Source organism: Dermacentor silvarum, chromosome 7, assembly GCF_013339745.2.
Source record: "Dermacentor silvarum isolate Dsil-2018 chromosome 7, BIME_Dsil_1.4, whole genome shotgun sequence".
Classification (NCBI taxonomy): domain Eukaryota; kingdom Metazoa; phylum Arthropoda; class Arachnida; order Ixodida; family Ixodidae; genus Dermacentor; species Dermacentor silvarum.
The window spans coordinates 61019683-61041401 of NC_051160.1; the positions used below are offsets into that span (position 1 = coordinate 61019683).

At 45.8% G+C, this 21719-nt stretch overlaps 1 protein-coding gene across 1 annotated transcript in view; it reads right to left on the reverse strand.

Moving 5' to 3' along the window:
- LOC119458100 (protein PHTF2-like) overlaps nt 1-21719 on the reverse strand; it is a 52558-nt gene that overhangs the window by 18811 nt on the left and 12028 nt on the right. The window contains 9 exon segments of the mRNA XM_049670751.1: nt 889-1100; nt 3507-3589; nt 6184-6226; nt 9161-9292; nt 11740-12101; nt 13118-13378; nt 13783-14009; nt 17413-17537; nt 21205-21313. Of these exon segments, the coding sequence (XP_049526708.1) occupies nt 889-1100; nt 3507-3589; nt 6184-6226; nt 9161-9292; nt 11740-12101; nt 13118-13378; nt 13783-14009; nt 17413-17537; nt 21205-21313 (1554 nt within the window).

Consider the following 21719-nt stretch of genomic DNA (forward strand, 5'->3'; position numbering starts at 1 on the left):
ATGTCGGAGGAAAACAATGCAGTGTGGTTTCATCACAATGATGCTCCGTGAACAAAAGTTTTACTTCTGCACTCAGGAAATTCGGGGAGACTTATAGCAAACATTAGTGCAGTCAAAGGCCAGAAAACAGCACGGCAACATACAACACCACTTCAGTCACTTTATATAGGGGTTTTAAGGTCATTTCTACATTACTTTTCTACTTTGGATACATAGAAAGTGAGTGCGCGCGTTTGATTCGAGGGCATGTGAGACTCAGGCAAATACTGTCAAACAAATCAGCTGTGTGCGTTGGCGTTTTTTCTGCATCCTATTTAATTCGACCAACCGGTTAATTCGATCAATTTCGTTGACCCCGTCAGGGCCAATTAATGGAAATCAACTGTACCACATTTTTACCGTTTCTTTTAACGTTCTTCCAGAATTCCTTGGGTTTCTCTTGTGATTGCATCTGATTGCTTCGCATGTTTCGTTAAGCGAACATCAGCCAGCAACTCAGCCTGCCTGGAAGACCCACAGTGGCCGTTTGACCAGGGTGTCAGTGACGAATGATCCCTAAATGCAGCTAGCAAACAGACTCATAGTACTTCCAACAAAGAGGTGTGAGAACCCGCTTATACAGCTTTTCCGTCTTTAATGTATCAATTGCTGATATTGTCATACATCTGCGGAGGATTTTTTTTTTTCTTTTTGTCATGGCATGCAGGTCATCGCCATATACAGTAAAGATGGTCGTTTAACTCCCAAGGAAGGAGTCAAGTTGGCTCTGAAATGTTGGGTCTAATAACCAACACCTTTTAGTTGGGGGCGCTATTGACTATTTCGTAATTAGTTAGCCCCACAAGACTGGTAATTCTTTCAAAATGTATAGCTTCCAGGTATACACACCTCCATCGGGTCTGGTTGAGAACATCCTGTATCACCTCGGGAATCTTGCGCACTTCCAGCGGGAGCCCCAACACGAGGCCATCCGAGTCCAACTGAACATTTTCTAAAGCCGATGAGCTTTGTAGCCTGAACAACAGCGGCAACGTAGAGGTCACTGCTGTAAGCATCAGGCCCAGCAGGACGTACTCTCCACTATGTATCATGCAATCCACCTTTGAAAAAGAAGGAAAGAAAAGACAGGACATTATAAATAAAATAGAGTTTCAGAACAGCGTTTGCTACCAAACATAAATGCATTACAGTAAAACCTCATTATTTGGACCCTCGTTAATTCGGAAAATCAGATAATTTGGACTCATCCTCTGGTCCCGGTAGGTGTATGCATTATTTAACGGAATCAAACTCTCGTTAATTTGAACGTATTTCGCCACACACTGATCAGACAATTGTTGGAGCTCGACTGAGCGCGGAGCATCGCAAATATGCAACGCAAAGGAGGAAAAGTGGCTCTAGCGTCCAACCAAAACGAAGCAGCAGAATCCACATCCCCAGAGTCATCAGTGGAAATTGTACATGAACCACAAGAACGCCGGAACGCTTCATACCTATTCATGCCTTTACAGCCTTTTTTTTGCGGTTACTGCAGTGCATAACATCACATTGGCCATATGCCTACATAACTGCGTAGTCACAATCTATGATCACGTCGTTAGCAATCATGGTTTCGTCCACAGCAGTGGCAGCATTTCGTTTCGACTCAGTGCGCGTGTAGGACGCTTGCCTTCAGAACTGCTTGGTTGCCATCCATGATCGCGTTAATAATGACCATGGTTTCACCCAGAGGGGTTGCGGCAAACAGTATTGTTTTGACTCGGTGCACGCGTCGGCCGCCATGCCTTCAGAACTGCATGGTCGCCGTCCATGAGTGCATCGATAGTGGCTGCAGTTTCGTCCACAGCAATTTCGGCAAACAATAGTTTAGTTTTCACTCAGTTGACTGAGCGCACAGTATCACAAACATGGCGGAAGCTGTCGAGGATGAAGAGCACCGGCTACATCGCGATGGACGGTGGAGCTGTTGGTTACCAGCTCACTGGCAAAACCATCATTGGGATGTGTGCACGGTAGTGAAAAGCATGTCTCGGATGAAGACGGGCACTGCACTGCGTAGGAAGTTACGAGGCCTTCGTCGCTGCGAGTGCTAATCAGTCACGAGATGACGAGAATTGCAGCTTCCACACTGATTTTGTGCAAAACAAAAATAGGATTTCCCCGTCCACTCAGTAAATAAAAGCATGTTGATGTAGTAAGCATTTGTTTACAGTTTTCTTGACACCCTCGATAATCGACAGTCGCTTATTTCAGACATTTTTTCTGGTCCCGTTCAATCTGAATTAACCAAGTTTTACTGTATGTACGTAAGGCAATAGCGTTGCACTCACTGCACATGCTCTGTAAATTATTGGATTTCTGTGTTTTACGTACGCTACGTTAATGTACGTTATTTGGAGTTTAATGTACGTTTAATGCTTAACGTTTATGTACGCTAAGAAATAGTGCTGTTGAGCATAGTGGCCCCGTGGCTCCTGCTTCATTGTGAATTCTTGTGATGGCTACGCTCTCGCTATCGCAGGTCACCAGTAACTGTTGAAATGAACTTTCGCTTCCTCCAAATTCACCTGATACATTAGTTATGAGCGCACAGCACATCCAATTTCCAGGATCGTTCAGCGATTCCAGTGTCCATAGGCCTAATGACACATGTCAACATGGAAACAACAGGATGGTTGCTAATAGATTGTCTTAGCTACAATATGTCTGGCACGAGGCCCTAAACGACACCCTGTCTTATAACGTCTTTCTTATGTTCGCATTCCTGCACATGAAACTAAAAGTCTTGAAGGGATGCACACCATAACGTCCTACAAAGGCGCTTGCATTTAACGTACGTAAGTGTCAAACACTATAATAAAACTATGTAATATAGCAGGAAGTTGGAGTTGCAACGAGATGCCAAATTATTTAAGCTGACTTTGACACTGCAGCTTGTGCAACTGAGCCAATTGCGTTCAAGAAATTAGGTCCGATAGAACCATGTTGTGATTGAAAGTGCCTTTGTGACTTCGGTATAATGCACGTGGCACTTTCCATCACGGCTGTATTTCTCGATTACGAAAGTAAGGCAAATGCTGAAAAATGGAGCAGTGGTGTGTTTGCACGTTTTTACAGCTCTTTAGCTAATTTGGCCCGTCGAATAATTTGACTAACTTTGTCGGTACTGTCAAGGTAGACCTAACCACAAGTATGATTAATGTTACGTTTCCAACAGGCCAACTTTCTGCATTAAGTACAGCGAACCCAGTTTTGAACTTTCAACTCCGGTCGCTCTAAAGCTTGTTGACACTGCGTACGGGTGAGCTGAAGTGGGCTGGCTGGTGCATGTTTTGAAGGGCATCAAACAGCACAAAGGATGGGACGTAGTGTAGACAACAGGCCTGGCACTGTGTCTGTCGCTTACACTACGTCCCGTCCTTGGCACTGTTCTATTCCTTTCAAGACACTAGGTATATAATGTGCTACAATGAACCAGATATGGGAGTGGCTCTGGATATGCTTACCTTGTGGACTATGGCAGATGCAATGTCCATCACAGACAGGTCGACCTTCTTACACTCTCCGTTTTCCCATATCGTGCAGCTCACTGCAAGAAAGACATCTGAGGTGTTCATTCATTCCTTCCAGCTTCTCTGTGGATCAGTTAGGATTTGCATGCATCTGCTAATGATCATTCTCTTTGCCTTAAATGAGTACTAATAAGTTTGCAAATAAGAGGAAATGTCTGTACAGAATGTGCGCTGTGTCTGAATACAGAGCAATCAGTTCGTAATGGTACCACAAAAATGTTTCATTTCGAATGTCTCATTCGTCTAGGGCATGGGTTCTCAAAGTGGGTTCCGCGGAACCCTGGGGTTCCGCAGGGCCCTGCTCGGGGTACCGCGAGCCACTGATAAATTTTCCGTGGCCCCGCGCTAACCAAGTCGCTAAAACGGCGAAAACGAGGTGCGCTCGATCTACAGAACCTCCGTTACTCACGACCGAGTGTCAAAAAGCACTCACAGCGTGTAACGGCAACGCGCGAACTGCGGAATAAATTCGCAAGCCGCTTGTAGCCACCCAACCTCCGAAAACGGGCATTACGCCTAAGCTTTTGCACTTAAATCTCGGAGGCCATAATTTACCAACATGCGCATTTCTCTCGTTTGTAGATAGTGTAGGTGCCGATTGCGTGCGCGCTGACGTATACGTTGGAGGAATAAAAAAAAATGAAGCAAAAAAATGCGCGGAGCATCGCAAATACGCGCCGCAGAAGAGCAAGAACGGCGCTAGCGTCCAACCGAAACGAAGCAGCGCAGTCCGCATCGCCATGGTCCTCAGTGGAAAGCGTGCGCGGCACGTGATTGACAGCAACGCTGAAGCGCTTCGTGCCTAATTGAGCCCTTAAAGACTTTATTCTTGCATTTATCGCCGCGCGTAACACTGCGTTGGCGGCCTGCCGCGTGCCTTCATAAGTGCTCGCGTCGATAACCACTGCAGTTTCGTCCGCAGCGGTTGAGGCAAACAGTGGTTTCGTTTTCACTCGGTGCGCGCGTCGGCTGCGTGCCTTCACAAATGCGTAGTCGCCAACCTATGGTAGCGTCGATAGCGACCGCGGTTTCGTCCGCACTTCTTCCAGCGAACGGTAGTATCGTTTTGACTTAGTGCATGCGTCGGCCGCCTGCCTTCTGAACCGCAAGGTCGCCTGTCCATGATCGCGTCGATAGCGGCCGCGGTTTCGTCCGCAGCGGTTGCGGCAAGCAGTAGTTTTGCTTTGACTCAGTGCAAAGTTGTCGAAGATTAAGAGCCCCGGCTACACCGCGATGGGCGGACAATTTGTTGGCGAACAGCTGACTGGCGAAAAAATAATCGGGATCTATGCGCGCGGGGCCTTCGCCGCTGCTAGTGCTGATCAGTCATGAGATGACAACAATTTCATCTTCCGCACTGGTCTTGTGCTAAATAAATATAAACAAAAGTTGCTGATTCATTGAGCAAATAAAAGCGTGTTGACGTATATATATAGTTAAGCATTTGTTTATTGTTTTCTTGATACCCTCGATAATTCGACATTTGGTTAATTAGGACATTTTAATTCGGTTAATTCGGGGGGGGGGGGGGGTTCCTTGGCGCATCATGGAGCTTAGCAGGGATCCCTGGAACAAACATGCTTGAGAACCCCTGGTCTAGGGGATATAGGATGACGACGATTATGACGATCTTGTACGGATGAAAGCTGTGAAGCGCACACAGCCCTCACAATATATTTATTTCGCACTAAGTCAGTACATTTGCCGATTCTGTGCCGGTTCATAAAAAAAGCTAAGCATATGTGATGTCCAATATTTACAATACTTGTGTAACTTTTTTCCTGACAACGCAGGATGCTAACACTCCAGTGTTATATTTGAGTGAAATGCCACAGGATTTCTCTTCCTTAAAATGTGTCTCCTTTGGATGCCAATATGCAGTCCAAAAGGCAGATTGAGAGTGCTACCATTACTTATAATGCACTATTGCTCATGAATGGCTGCTCTTAACATCAGTCCAGCTATAAGAAAAACCGAATTAAGCAGCTTTGCTCAAGTAAGTACAAACAGGTTTCATTCTGCAGTAGTTCCTCCGCATTCCAGATTTCTGAAGAATTCATTTAAAATTTCTTTTCTTGCTCCCGGTGCGTTGGGTTGCCTCTAAATTCGACCTCACACTGGCATCTGCTAGCCTGCTCCTTAGCTCAGTCTGTGGATGGCAATCTTTAATTGTCCTCTAGACGCATCGATCTTTGTGCGACTCATTTAGGCACTTGACGCATCCACAAATGCTAGTAATATGTAGCCCATAGATGGCGTTCGGTACAGGAAGTTTTACCCAGACGTTCCCCCAATTAAGTGTTAACGCACATGTAGAGTGGTAAATGCACTGTGTGTTAGCTCTCCAACATGGGAAGAGAAATGTATTTCTACGAATATGCCCACAAATTGCACAAACGTGTAAAACTGGTCACAGACACAACCCCTGCATTTTCTATACAGCAGTACCCATCAAGGTAAAAAAAAAAGTCTATATGAGCTAGCTCCACCCTAGACTTGACTGTAGAAGAAAGATAACATAATGCTTGCTCCCATTTTCCATAGCACACAGCAAAGTTTTTCTCTGTCTATTTGTGATGATAAAGCGGTTAAGACATGCAAGGCTGCTTACCTTTGTCAAGGCTGGCCTGTCCCCCAGCTAATGGACCAGAATTCTTTAAAGGAAGGGAAAGAGAGAGAGAGAGATGAAAGCCCTCGTGTTAAATTTCCTAAGTAAATGCTAAAGTCAAATGAAAATCATTAGTTCTCCAAGGTGTCCTAAGCAGTCACTTTTACAGAGAACAGAGCTTTTGTAAGTAAGAAAATGACAGGGCAGAATTTACCGTGGATTTAAAGCATTTAAGATTTAAGTCCCTGGACTGGCAGGCAGTGATGTTTTGCAGAGAATGACATCCGAGAATAGTGGAGCAGTGTAGGATTTACCGTATTTGCAAGCATAACGCTCGCACCATCAAAAATCTGGCCATCAAGAATTTCATTTTTACCTCGAGTAATCATCGCACCCATGAAAATTGCTGCAGTGAATGTCGTCTGCTTGAAACGCACTGCAGCCTAGCGCCATCTGTCAAGCATCATGCATAATATCAGCATGCACAACCACAATCTAATCCAATCGGTGAGGTTTCCACCATTTCATGACGTTTGGAAGTTGTATGCGGGTAAAGTTAAAATTGGCATTGCTTTTCTCCATGCTGCTTCGCCATGGGACAATAGGGAAGCTGCATGGCTGGTTTGAAGCTGAAGGCCGACGACAGATGTGATCCAGACAGTGTTAACGTGGCTAGCAATGAGGCAGCAAACAGTCATGCCAATATTGACACCAATTTTAAATAGGTCAGGCCAGAGCCACTTTATTCGTTTAGTAAGCCCATACAAATAAAAGGTCTTAGCAGTTCCCACTTGTGTAGAAATCATTCTCTTATTACAAAGGTAAGTGCTGTTTGGAATGATGAATAAACTTTTATTAAGCAGACGGCTGTTGTCATCCTAGGGTGTCATTTTTCTTACACCCTAGGATGAATCTTAATGTGGCTAGCGGGAAAACCCCAATTTACAGCCACTTTTTTTCTTCTGTTTAGCACCTAGAAGATACGGCTGGAAAATTTTTGCTGTATAATTATCGCACCTTCCAATTTCGTGTTAATTTACCAGCAAAAAAAAAAAAGCGCGAGCATGATGCAAGTAAATACGGTACAGTAGAACCTCACTCATACGTTTTGAAAAGAAATGCGAGAAATAACATACTAACCGAGAAAACATACGATCTAAAGTAACTAAAAAATTGGACAGACTCAACAGTAGTTGACATCTACACGATAAGAAGCGTTTTGCGAATCGTTGCGCACAAGGCACGAGATGCCGATGTGCGTCGAGCTGGTAGGGCTTCGGCAGCCCGAGACAAGTACATTTTGTTATTTTGCTATTGCGCAGTGTTTAAAGACGGCGACGGGAAACTGAAACGAAATCTGAGCTGGTGGGCCATGCCGGATGCTGCCGAAGCGAAATGTGACACTCGCACCGCGCCGCCTGCAGCAGGGAATGGCGGTGCGCTTGGATTATCGCCTACTAAACACGTGTAGTACGCTACCAACAGCACTATGCCCCACATGCTGTAGAACAGATAGGCGAAGATGCTCATCGCAATAGGTTCGGCAGTGATAGCTGTGAATACGGCATGCGACAACCCAGAAGGAGATTTACTGGTACTGGAATAAGAAACTGAGTGCGCGCTGGCGTTTTCGTGCGAGACGGGCGGGCGAGTATTGCGGGAAAGCTGATGCTGCGGGCGGCTGCTGTGCTGAATCACGCGCACTCGGTGTCTTTTCTTGTTTACGTGAGATCTAGTGGTCGTAAAACGGCACGATCGCAGTCTGCAGCAGGGAACGGTGGTGCGTATGGGCTATCGCCCATTAAAAGCGTGCAGTATGCTTTCAACAGCACCGTGTGTTGTGAAACAGATAGGTGAAGATGCTGATTGCAATAGGGTTGGCGGTGATAGCTGTAAATGTGGCATGCGACAACCCCCGAGAAGATTTGCTGGTAACGAAATAAGAAACTGTGTGCGGGCTGGCATTTTCACATGAGACGGGCGGGACAGTATTGCGGTGAAGCTGCCATGACGGGCAGCTATGTATACAGTTCTCGATCAAGTGTGCGTCGCGCATTTTCTTCTTTACATAGGATCTAGCAGCCAGAAAACATATCATACGATCGCAGCTTGGCGATGTACTGAATGTTGGTGTCGAAAAATTGTGTTTCCCGGAAACGTATCAACCGGTGAAAAATAAGCGTAACTCTATTGGGTCATTCTTTTGTGTTCTCGATCACGAACATTGCCGCCGGGAAATTGCATGTAACGGGATCGTATCAACGAGGTTCTACTGTATACATCAATCACTCTATGGGACATTGACGATCTGGATTGTGAGAGTATTGTGAAGCCCTTTTAGTTGCACTTTTACCTGCAACTGTAATCATAAACATTCTGTAGTTTTAGAGGTGACCTAACAAACCCCATCACTTCAGAGTCTGTGTTTCATGTCCCCTCAAGATGTGCTACCAACAAGTGGATGGACTCAGTGAAAAGACCCAGCTTTGACCTTGACACTACAAGCTATTATCTGTGCTTGGTCTCACAGCACATGAACAGTGGTTGGTGGATTCATTATAAGCCTATGGCTATCGATCTAGCTGTCTGTGTGCAGTAATGTATCGAATGTACAGTTTTAATAAAAGTGTCTCTTTCACTTCTCATTAATCTTCCAAAGAACTAAAACCCAGCTTGACACCTTAATGAACTTTAACATTGTGTTCTGCCAACTGGCTGTAAGGATGCCATCAGGGCTATACATTTATGGTCAAGTTAATTCAAAATCTGCACCAGACACTAATTTGCACAAAACAAAGCACCGATGTCACTTGGTGCAAAACACATTATATTTTAAACCTTCTTTTGCAAACACTGTAAAGCAAAGCAGCCTTTTGATTAGCTTTTAAGATTAGATCATTTTAAGAGACCCTTTGCTCTGTGCATTGCTAGAAAAATGGTGGTCAGCTTGCACCTCAGCTGCACCTGAAGATGCACTCACCTCTGCACCGTCCAACCCAAATGGATCCTCAGGAACATCTTCCTCATCCCCGTCGAGCCCTTCAGAACTTGACGTGTAGCCGTTGCAGTCGGTGTTTGAAAGCAGGGGCCACTCAATATCCGACGCTGGTGGCTGCAGTTTTTTACATCGGACAGATTAGCCATGTCAGCAAGTATTCTTAACTACATTCAACTCTCAATTTTAAGAAAACCCGGTTTAACAATATTTTCAATTTACCAAATTGCATTCAACTCCGTGACAAACGTTCGTACAGCCTAATGCACTGATAACATAGCACTGAAAACACAAACAGAACAACGAACTACATTTTGCAGTTGGGTAACTACCGTATTTATTCAATTGCAACCAGCACCCCGATTTTCATTCTTCCACAAATTATACATGCAGGTACCTTGATTGCTCACTTAGCATTTTTTTGCGGTAAGAGATAGGGTAATAGTGACTTGTTCTCACTTGGAAAAATAAAGTGTATTGCATCTGAGCTACCGTGGACCGGGCATTAATCGTCGTCAGTGTTAAAGGCCTTCCTATCACGCTGAGCTGGCGACGTATTCTTGGGCGATCACTTTCGTCGAAACTATTGCATTCCCGTGATGTAGTGCTGAACCAGCCAATCAGCCCATTTGGTTTTGCTCAACCAGCCAATAAGCGTGCACTGCCAGTGATATCGCCGAAGGTGACAGCTTGAGAATACATCCCCTGGTGAGGCCCGAGCAGCCTGAAACGGGCATTGTTGTTTTTGTGGATTCGGCAACCTTACGTTTGCGCTCCTAAAATTTGGCCTGTGTCAGCAGCTTCTTCAAGCGGGGCATTTTGGCGGGAAGTTTTGACGTGCCCAATCGACGCAAATCGTTGCAGCACGAGACGCCGATGCGCGTTGAGCTGGCGAGGCCCTCCAAGCAAATCGAGATGCCCGTTGACAGGAAACCGAAACAAAATCAAGCAGCTGGGCGACACCGGAATACGATGCCAAAGCGAAACATGACGCTCACTTCATGTCACCTGCACCAGGGAACGGCGGTGCATTTGGGTTATCGCCTATTAAAGGCGTGCAGTATGCTTCCAATGGCACTACGTCCTACGCGCTGCGTAACATATCAGTGAAGATGCTTATCGCAATAGGGTTGACGGCGATAGCTGTGAATGCAGCGTGCGATTTGATGGTACTGGAAGAAGAAACTGAGTGCGCACCGGCACTTTCGCATGAGACGGGCAAGCGAGTATTGTAGGGAAGCAGCTGCAGTGGGCGGGTACTGTTCCCAATCGCGCGCACCTCACGCCTTTTCTTGTTTACATGGGATCTAGCATCCGGAAAATGTTACATACAATGCAGTTTGGCAATTTACTGTATGATGGTGCCGAAAGATCGTGTTTTCCAGGAACGTATGAACCAGTAAAGAAGAAGCATGACTATGTTGAGCCATTTTTTGCGCCCTCGATTGCGAACGATGGGGCGCCAGAAAATCATACATAACGGGATTGCATCTACGAGGTTCTACTGTACATTTCAATTGTAGGGAACCTGTTTATCGTGCCCTTTGCTATTAGCTAGTAGGACCGCTAGCTACTTGAAGGCCCCCAGATGGCAGCTGCTGAGACGGAGAATTATGAAAAAAGTGGTGCACCTGTGTGCATGAAAGGGAGCGACTGTCAAGAGCTAGCTGTGGCCAGAGAGGTGTCTAAGAAGGTGCAGTCCACTGGAAGGCAGCAGAACAGACAGCACAATGCGACTGCATTTTGCTTGCATGATTGTTGTAGCTGTAGCCAGTTACATTGACAGGTTTCCATCTTTGTTAAACCATGCCACTTAAAGGAGTACTGACGTGAATACTTAGTGTCTCACTTTCTTTTTGCTTTCTTAAGCAGCTGTAGCCTCAATTCCTCGAGAGCACCCACAATTAATTATACCAACTTTCACAAAACCCACTCAGAATGCGTTCCAAATGTAGCACAGTTTTAATAATGAAAAAAAAAAGAGACTATTCACGTCACCAAAAGCAGCGGTGGCAGTCAGGCCAGCCCGCCTGTGTGGTGTTGAAGGCCATACATTAACAGTGCTGCCGAAAACAGCCGAACTAGCACTTCCAATTATATACTTCTCTTTAAAACCCAGGGGAACCAGCTTTCCCCTTTTGTCCCATCAAGCGCTCAGTGGACTAAGTTTTCAGCAGCACGGTCACAGTGTATGTGTCAGTGGTGTCTCGCACTACCAGACTGTCGCATCAGGTTTCAGTGACGTGAAAAGTCTCCATTTTAATGTCCGAAGCTGCATTGCAATTTGCCCGTGTTCTGAACTGTCGCATCAAAAGGTAACGTAATGAATTATTTTTTGTGCTCTAAATGAATTGGGGCTCTATAGCATGATTAGTGGCTATCCAATAAAGAAATAAAAACGAGAGAGAAATTTTCTGTCAGTAATCCTTTAAATAAGCGTGTTAGTTTGTTCAACCCACTATCTCAACAGCCACAATGTTCACTACCTTGTACTTGTCTTGTCTTGTGCTACTGTGCTCATAATGAATTGTGCTGTCAGCTGAATCCTTTTTGAGCGCTCTCACCTTGACACGTACCTTGGTGGGAGTGTTGGGGACGGTGGTGTCCTTGTCGGAGTCGCAGGAGCTGTTGTAGTCACACCGCGCTAGGCGGATCGACGGCAGTGTGGGAAAGACGCTCGCCGACAGGCGACGGTTACGGAGGCCAGGCTTCACAGTCTTCTTGGGAGGGAGGTCGGGGGGCGATGAGCGGCGCCGCTGAGGCTCCAGTTTGTCGTCGTCTTCCTCATCGTCTTCCACGCACATGCGGCTGAGTAGGTCCGGGCCCACCGCCTCCTTTTCGAGGCAACGGTGGGGACTGGCATCGATCGGCGGGGCCGTGCACCACTGAGTTGGGAAGCCACTCACGTCACTGGCCTCTTGACAAACTGCGAAAGAGACGTTACGCTTGCCCTGAACATTGAAATCGTCACGCTGCGCTATGTCATGCATAAAATGCAAAACCTCGAAGGCCAACTGGAATGAAATTTCGCTGTGGTTAGATTGGTCATAAATTATTGGCACATACCACGGGTTCTCAAACTTCTTGGCTTCAGTGAACCCCATCAGCCTTCCCAGAGTTCCATGGAACCCCAACCCTCTCCCTCTTTCCACCTATGTGCTCATTGGGGTACTTATACTGGGTCCCTAACCAAATGGCTACATGCATATATCAGTATCAGTTAAACCTCAACATAACGAAGTGACAAAAATCGACAATTAGCTTTGTTTATCTAAACTTTATTATATTAACATTCGACCTTTTATGCAAGTAAGTACAGTCACCGATTAATTTTTCTTACACGGAAGGGCTCGCAAAATTTTCCAAATTATCGGGCAGCCGGAAAAAGCCAATTTGAATGAGAAAAAGCAAAATTGTTGAATTTGAGAGTCAGTGACGAAACATACACTTCTATGCTGTGTCGATGATATCTTCACATCAGCAGTATGAAACGAAGCCAGCCACGCTTTTGCATCCACTCCACCTCCACGACTGATAGTGTTGCCCACAGGGGGACGACACTATCATGAAAGAGCCGGCAGTGGGGAGCGAATGCTTCAATCTGCCTCTCGTTTCAATGAGTCTCCAAAACTCAAGATTACACAACCTCCAGTACTAAACGCACAAGAAGACACTGCACATGATGTCACACCATCTCAACATGCCCACTCTTCGCACACTTGGCAGATCACCTCTAAAACAGGGCACATGGGCTGCGTATGCGCTCAGGTAACAGGTTAAAAGCCAGTTCGCTATGAAATGTACACAGTGATGGATTTCTGCGAGCACACTACTTCCGTAGTTCCTGCAGAGTTGCCTGCTAGTATGAAGCACAAGGTATTTCTCGAAAATCGAGTTGCAATGATCTACATTACGTGGGCAAACACTACGAACGCCGCTTACTGTCGTGGCTTCGGGAACGCTGCTTCCTGGCGACGAAGAACTCTTCGTCGTCAGAGCTGGGCTCTCTCTTGGCGGCGGTCGCTTGGCCGTCGACTTCCGGGACGACGGAGCGGCTGCAGTTACCGCTCGGTTCTATGAAGCTCGACAGCTTGTCCTGGACTTCCTGGGGCACGTACTGTTCCTCGGGACCATTGTGGTTGGAGAGACTCTCGAGACCGCTCTCTTCGTCTGAGTTCTTTCGGTCCTCCATGTGTCGAAACACTGTGATTGGAACAAAGATAGATAAGGAAGAGAGACTCGTCACCTCACCTTATCACAATAATCTCCACAAGCTGCGAGCAAAGAGCGGTGAGACTCACTGCCTTACCAGGCAGATGAGGCAGACAAGAGACAGGTTGGGCGCATGCTGATTCAGGTCGAATCTTGACGACCTCAGCTCGTCATGAACGATAGTCACTCTTTAGCTTATGATGAGCTCGCCTCGTCGTGGGTTTACATGGTGCTGCAAGTGTGGTGTGGTGTCTGTGTGATGTCCAGTAATTGCTATCACAATAATAATAACTTTGAAAGTATCATTCAGTTCAATGCTTAGACAATTTGCACTAATCGTGTGTGCCCACCATATTCGAAATAAAGGTAGCTGACAGCATCTGCCTCTCACTCACCGTCTCTGTCGGGCTGGTTGCTCTGGATGTTGGACGCGCCAACGATGGAGATTCGGCTTGAGTTTCTAACTGGATGGCTCATGTTTTCGGCAGCAGACCCGCAGGACGTACGGTTAGCTTGGAATTCGGACCACACGCTGTCGGGCTTGTCATCAGATGCTGTCCCGGGAGAGGATTTTCCTTCGTAGTTGCTGCGCGACCTGACTTTACGCTTTGGCCTCTTCCTTCTGCAAAAATAAGATTGCAGAAATATTTTACGCAAATGGAAGATTTGTGATCTGGGACCACACATCTGGTATAACTATAATCTGTTTTGCACATAGCTGTGAAGGCTAGAGCGACTTATTTCGCGACCAAAAAAAAGTGTGTCACATGTTGAAGAAAGATATACATTCGAACCCCAATATAATGAGCACAGGTATAACAAATTATTGGACACAACGAGCTAAATTAAAAATGTTTTGCAATATCAGCATGTAACGAGCAGAAGCTTATAACGAATATTGGATATACTGAATATATTTTTGTGTTGGATGTGACCTTGTTATAGCAAAGTTCGACTGTAGTTATACTGGAAGCACAAAGGTGAACAAATAATAGGTGATTTGACATAGTCTCATGACCAAAAGTTGTAGTTGTCAAAAATGAATTAGTTATTTTACAGAAGGCAACGCAGATAAAAAATAACTTTGCTGCAAAACGCACGGGAGTAAGACCTTTATGACCACACTATTTGCGTAGCTTCTGCAGCATTGCCTGCTAAGTATGAAACAGAGTACAGTAACCCAAAAACAAGATGTTCCCAGTTTGAGTTTCACAGGTATAGATTAATATATCAAGAAGACTTGCTTTACAAACGAACAACGGGGGATTTACAACGTGATACAATGCTTACAATGGCATAGTTACAAACAATAAGTAACATCAAAGCCACTAATTAACGAATAGAGTATGGTCGGTAATTCCTAACTGACCAGTTCTACAGATACAGGGATCAGTGGTATGCATTATAGCATTAGATCTCTGTCTTGTATGTTCAGCCATAGGTTGCATGGCAAAGCGTGTTACCTTACATAGCCTTTATAGTTTTTCCAGGTACTTGAATGGCGATTGTCTAAATTTTTCTTTGCAAAATTCATAACTGTCGTGAAGCAATGACTGTAGCGATGAAGAACTTTATTGCAAACTTATTTCTTTTAGCCTAGTACAGTCGCCAACCGATAATTCAAACTCGACGGGGACTGCCAAAACGTCCAAATAAGTGAGAGTCTGAAATACCGGATTCGCCCAAAAAATAAGCGACTTTATTCCGCAAGTGGCTTCAACTGTTGTGCTGTGTTCTTGGATGGTCACTTTCGGGGACACCTTCAATTTTGCATGGCTATAATGCAAGACGCATCAGCGTCTAGGATAGGAGCAACGGCATTGTTGACACAGGGCCAAGCACGCTATCTTATCACTGTGCGGACAACGCTGCCGCCCGTCTACCCGTTAAGGGCTATTTGTGTGAAATATCACGAAAATGAAAGTATTTTTCGAAAGTGATCGTCCATAAATATGGCCCAAGTTTGTCAACGAGTGTTGCTGTGCGTGCATACTCTTGCCCTTGACCTAGACATTCCGTGGCCGTGATTTTCCAGCAGTGCCTTTTATGGTATTCCTTTTCATGCTTTTCACGCTTCGTCAGTGGTCACAGCGATGCTCCGCACGCGTTATAAGCAAGATCAGCCAGCTATGAACAGTGGATAAGAGTGGCATAGAATCGAGCGGAAGGCATCGTTGCAATGGCGGCCCGTATCTCGACTATTATCATACTGTCGCTGCAGATAGGCAGAAGCAGTCAGAAGTAGAGTTCTCGTTGGCGACTAATAGATCGACTAGGCTTCGCTAGTTTCAGTTTCGCAGAATGCCAGTGACATAGCCGAGGACCATGCAGGCGACGTCTCAAAATGAAAATATCGCTAATTCCTGCTCGGCTCTGTCGCTATATTAAAACACGGTCATGTAGTCGGAGTCCAAATTACCCACGACGCATTGTAGGGTGTCCAAAGTTTTGGTCGTCCTTGTAAGTCTATGGGGCTAGTGGCAGTGCCGTGGGGCTGTCCGAATAATCAAGCATGTTCGAATTACCGGTGTCTGAATAATCAGTCGTTGATTGTATAGTTACTACTACAAAGTTGGGCCGTATGTTCAGTCCATGATAGTAGGTATAACCTGATAAATACAAGGATGACAGAGGAGCAGACACCGTAAACGCGGAAAGGAGTGGCACTACCATCATGAACAAATGGTAGCAGCTCCCCTGTCAATGTATAATGTCCAATTTAAATGTAGTAAATGGAAGTTAACCATTGATGCTAATAATGAAAATGCTAATTATGTTGCATTTAAACAAGACGGGGCAGAGAAACACAGGTTGGCCAGTTTTATTAGATCCAGCAGCTTCCATGATGTCTCGTTTAACCCTTTCCTTACCGCAGAATTTGACGAAAAGTGAAACAAATTTCCCAGAGATTTCCAGAAACGTGGCGTCATGATGACTATACTTGTCACCAGCTATACTGGTACCAATTCCGGTCACGACTATCCTCATCAGCAGCATAGAAAGTGGTAAACAGCAGTCAACCACTGATGATAAAAGAAGCTAATTATGTTGCGTTAAAACAAGATTGGGGAGTTATGTCAGATTTGTCTGGTAGAAGAGCTCAATGTTGTTATTTCTTTACACCGCTATGTCAACATTATTTAGTGTGGTGTTCTCTATGCGGTGCAGGCCTCTGACTCGGAATTGTCCCCCGCATTCAGCAGGGCTTGGCATCCGAGGCCACCAGTGCAGCTCAGGATATGCCTCCCCTACTGCAAATGTTTTTGGAGCACAAGGTGCACGTAAACACCAAACTTCTGGTGTAGCCACAACGCCTGTTCTCAGAAAAAAAGGGTGAAGAGGATACTTTAACATACGACTGGAATATTGCTCACCTAATTTACAGGCTAATTGGTGGAATTTTATTGATTATTGATCAATTATCAATTAGCTATCGATTGGCTATCAAATGCCTAGTGATGACTGACTAAGCTTAAGTAGTCCCAACCATGATTAGCTAGACTTAGCCAGGCTCAGTTTCGCTAGTTCACAGGGGTATGTGCCATTGTGCTTGAACCCTTTCTGCACTGCCGCCAGGATCAGCCCACATTTTTGGATTCAGCAAACACATTACGCCCGGCTTAAACAGCTCCCCTGTTAAAGCTTTCGTGGTTGGCTGAACATAACTTACCCCGTTTTTCTCAGGGCAGTTTGCTTAGCACAAAGAATAAAGGGACCCTTTTTGTCCCGATGTTCTACGCAACTCTGCGAATCATCCCTCATCATTAAAAAACCTCATAAAAAACCTCATAAAATCAATTGCTTCAATGTTTTTCTTGTAAGTGTTTCTTTAGCAGCACAGCATCCTGCCAGAGGTATTGTACACATGTGCCGAGGTGGTGGCTGCAACTTATGTGAACTCGAAGATCCACCTTGAAGACACAGCTACTCACCACGGTTAAGTAATAGTTTATTCACTTATTCATTCATTCATTCATGAAGCTAGAAGCGGCATAGCGTAAGAACAGAGAGAGAGATTGACATACGCTTTGGTCCTCTGCATGGGTTTCAGCTGCCCATTGGTGGTGTATGTGGCCACGACTTGAGCATGCATGATCCCCAGCACCAGCATCATGGCTATGGGCGTCAACACCTCCGTCAGCGTGTTCTCCTGTGCAGACATACCACAGGTTACGAGGTGGCGACACGCCAAAGTGAGGGAGAGAACACCTTTAATGAAAAGCAAAAAATTCTGCCAGCATCTCGCTGGTGTTTCTAGAGATGGCGGTTCTAACAAGCAATGCGCCAGAGAAAAAAAATTAGAGGGTTTTTCATGAAAAGCCAACAGTCATTGAAGCCAAGGAAAGCATGGGAGAAACTAACTGTTCTTCTTGAACTGAAATATAGAAATATTAAGCGAAATGAAGGTGGATGAAAAGACAACTGGCCATTGGTGGGAGCCAAACCCACATCTTGAGCATTACACGTGCAATGCTCTACCAGTTGAGCTATGACGACGGCTCTCCCTCTACTCCTGTGCTTCCTGTCATATACCTTATCCGGATTGAGTGTGGCTGTGTCACAAATTAATAATACAGTTGCCCACCGAGGAGCAGCAATGCACTAGAGTAAAACATGCTGTGCTAAGCATGAGAAGTCCCCCTCGTCGACGGGCCAATGTATATTATCACTCCACGACACATGCATGCCACTTCCCAAGAAAGCACACGACAAGAAGCAGCGGAGTTGATGTGCATCGCTGGATTGGCACAACCGTCTCCAACCAATCTCCTCATCATTCACCTGGTTGAGTTGGTGGCGCGAGCCACCAGGTCAACCAGGAGAGTGCTCCAGACATGGCTTGCACGCTGAATGCGATATTACTAATCTTCATACGTAGCAGGGCAATGCTACGAAGACTACAATGAAGACTGCAGACTTCTCCGACTGCTTGCATTCGTGACCAAAAACCTGTCAGTAACATATGAATGAAATATGCAGGTACACGTCATGCATTTCAACATAACATTAAGTCTCAAGCTTTTATGTTGCAAAACCTAATGCATTTTTTATGTGGAAGGCATCGCAGATGCGAACATATTTTACCACGGAACGGGCGGAAGAACACACACCCACAACAAGCAGGCACAGCGCACAGCTTGCGCTTGCAGCCAAATCATAGTATTGCCCCATACTGGAAGCATGAAGCTGCACAACTATTATGTGATTTGGCATAGCCTTAAGTTTACAGGTTGTAGTTGTAATACAGTTAAACCTGCTTATAACGAACCTCCATATAACGAATTCCTGGATATAATGAAGTTTTTCTATTCTCCACCGTTACTCCATAGAAGCACATGTATTTGAGACCTCTACGTAACGAAGTGGCAGCGGGAGACCCCCTCGAAATAACGAATTTTCCCCGCCGACAACCTAGTGATTTCGCCCCAAATTTTGTCATTTTTGCGCGAGCAGCAACCGGAAGCACCTTCTCCGACGCGACGGAATGCGAAGTGGCGGCGTCGCGCTTGGCGCGCTTGAATTCACGGCGACTGCGAGGCGAGAGCATGTGTGCGTGCGTGCGAGCGTGCGCGCGAGGCCCTGCAACCCGGCGATCTTGCCGCCACGGGCGTGCCCTTTCCCCCTCCCTTCATTCAAACCTGATCCCGCCGCTTGCTGCAGCTGGCCTAGCCTGCCAAGCCGGCACTCTTCCTTTTCCTGTTGATGTTGCCGAAATACGTTTTTTTTTTCAGCGCGCTGGCAGCGCTACTCTTTAGTTACTGCGCAAGTCTCTGCGCTTCACTTCACTAACCTGACACTAGGTGACACTATACGACGCTACGATCGTGTAGCTCGCTCTTTGTTTCCGACGCCTCGCGCTTGTGCGCAACGACACGCGTCCACGCATCCAGTACCTGGTGTGACATTCGAAGGACGAGTGGTTCGACGAAGAAACGCGAGATGTTGACCTTGTCTGCAGTTCGCTTTGAAGATAAGCCCGCGCGGGCGCACACTTTTTCCACATCACAGATCGCTTTCAAGATACGGCGGCCACCGCCGAAGTAAACGCCACGCTTTGTCGCCTCCCCCGCCGTGCCTAGCGTGGAAGCGTGCTTCCGCCCCCCTCCCCTTCTCCCTCGTGCACGCGAGATTGAGTCGGCTGACCCCCGCAAGCTTTCACTCGCACGCACAGCGTACGGCACGCGACGACGATGTTGCCGTGTTTGGACTTTACACGGAACCTCAAAGCGACGTCCACGATGACGGCACAAATGCACTTCTCAATAAAATGTGCTTCTGCACGGTTACTACTCCGACGGCGACAGCGAATTCGCACCCCCTACTGGCAGCTTCTCCGCGTTACCGGGAACTTATCTCGAAGGCCATGCTTTTGTGTGCGACAATCGGCAACAGCTGTACGAGCAGGAAATACGTCATGGTGGCCATGTCGTAATTCGAGAATCGAACGTCTGCGCACATGAGATTTTGCCGATTTTGTGCCTGTGCGTGTAGAGCAAGAAAAATAGTACACACTAACCGTTTGGTGGGCGATGAGCGACTACGGCTTAAGTGGTCAGCCAATACATGGGGTTCAATGGGGGCTGGTTGGGGGAATCTTCGCGACTACGTTTAAACCGCAATTACGCATTAAGCTGGGTACGTATTAACGTGGTTTGACTGTACTATCCTTACTTCGTATAGCCGTCTGCTAATTTGCTGTCGCAATCGATGCTTCGCCTTTCGGGCGAAACTGGGACTTTTTTGTTTATCGCAACTTTAGTGTATTGGGAGTAAATCTTGAGCGATAGTACATGCGGTAAGCGTTTCTTTTTCGAATTTTCGTGCCGAACGTGCATATAATGAAATCCTCTTTATAACGAAGTTTTTCGGGAATTTGTCAATTTCGTTATATCCAGGTTTAACTGTATATGAAGTAGTCATTCTGCCAAAAGCGTTGCAGATAAAAAAACTAGTGCATTGCGAGGCACGCGACGCGAGACATCTATGACCTCACTCCTTACGTATAGCTTCTGTACTATGCTATGTATGAGACTGAGTATAGTAAGCATTCTGGAACTGTAGCACAAAAAGAAAAAAAGAAATTAAACACTCTGAGCACAAGAGAAAAGGGGGCACACATGCTATCACTACACATACAACTGAATTTTTATTAGGAAATCAAGAACTTAAATAAATTCCAGAAGTGCAAACGCACGTCCAGAACAACATCACTTTCATGAAAAACCAGAAAACCATCAAAAAGAATGTTAAAGAACTTCATTTTCACAAAATGCCAGTACGTCATTAGAAGTGGGAACGACATCATTTGTGATCGAGGTAGAAAATATTAGCCGGGTGTAGGTGTACAGATGGCTGACTCCGTGCTCACTCTCATTTGCACTACTGCCTTCAAAAATGGCCAACCTATACCAATTCGCCCAATTATCTATTTTGCTTAGGAGTATAGTAAGGTTTAGAAAAAAGAGAAGATAGAAAAAGGTTGACAGCCAGTTTAGCATAAGCTAAAGAGGATGAAGGTGAAAGCCTGTGTGCTCACGAGACATTGATTAAATTATTTGACATTTTCATTTGAATGCGTTGTTACTTCCTATTACTTGTTTTTTCCCGCCAAAGGTCAGGGGTTTAAGTGCCTTAATTAACTCTACCTTAATTAAGGCAGAGTTAATTAAGACACTCGAACCCACGGCCTTTGTTGGTGGCACCCACACATGGTGGCCCCACGAATTTTGGTGCCATAAAGCCAGAGAGCGGATTTTTTGGCCTATGGGCTATCTAAGGCTTTCACCTTAAAACAAGAAGAGAAAAAGGACACTCACCGCGATGAGAGCATCATCTTGCGATGAGTGCAAGCAGAGAGAGCCCAGTTGTAAAAAGTAAAGGACGAGAAGAAACACGCAGATACCACCGCTAGTTTGCTGCTTCCACCTGCGAAAACAATGAGGCCTTGTCACAAACTTGTCAGGACATGCACCTGTGACCCTGGCTTGTAAACAATGCACATGCCAGACACTTGGTGAAGCGAAGCTTTGTGCCATTCCTAATAAACTGAGGCCACAATTTTGTAGCATTGCCTTCCGCTCAATTCTATGCCACTCTTATCATCCACTGTTCTTGGCTGGCTGATCCTGTTGATAATGCCGGTGGAGCATCGCACTTACCACTGACGAAGCGTGAAAAGTGCAAAAAGGAATAGCATCAGAAAAAGGCACCGCTACAAAATCATGGCCTAGATCTCTACCCCAAGTGATCGGATGTGGTTGGAAAAGGCACGTCTCAGGCTTAAGTCAACAGTTCATCAAGTGGATTTGTCTTCAGGGCAACAACTCATTGC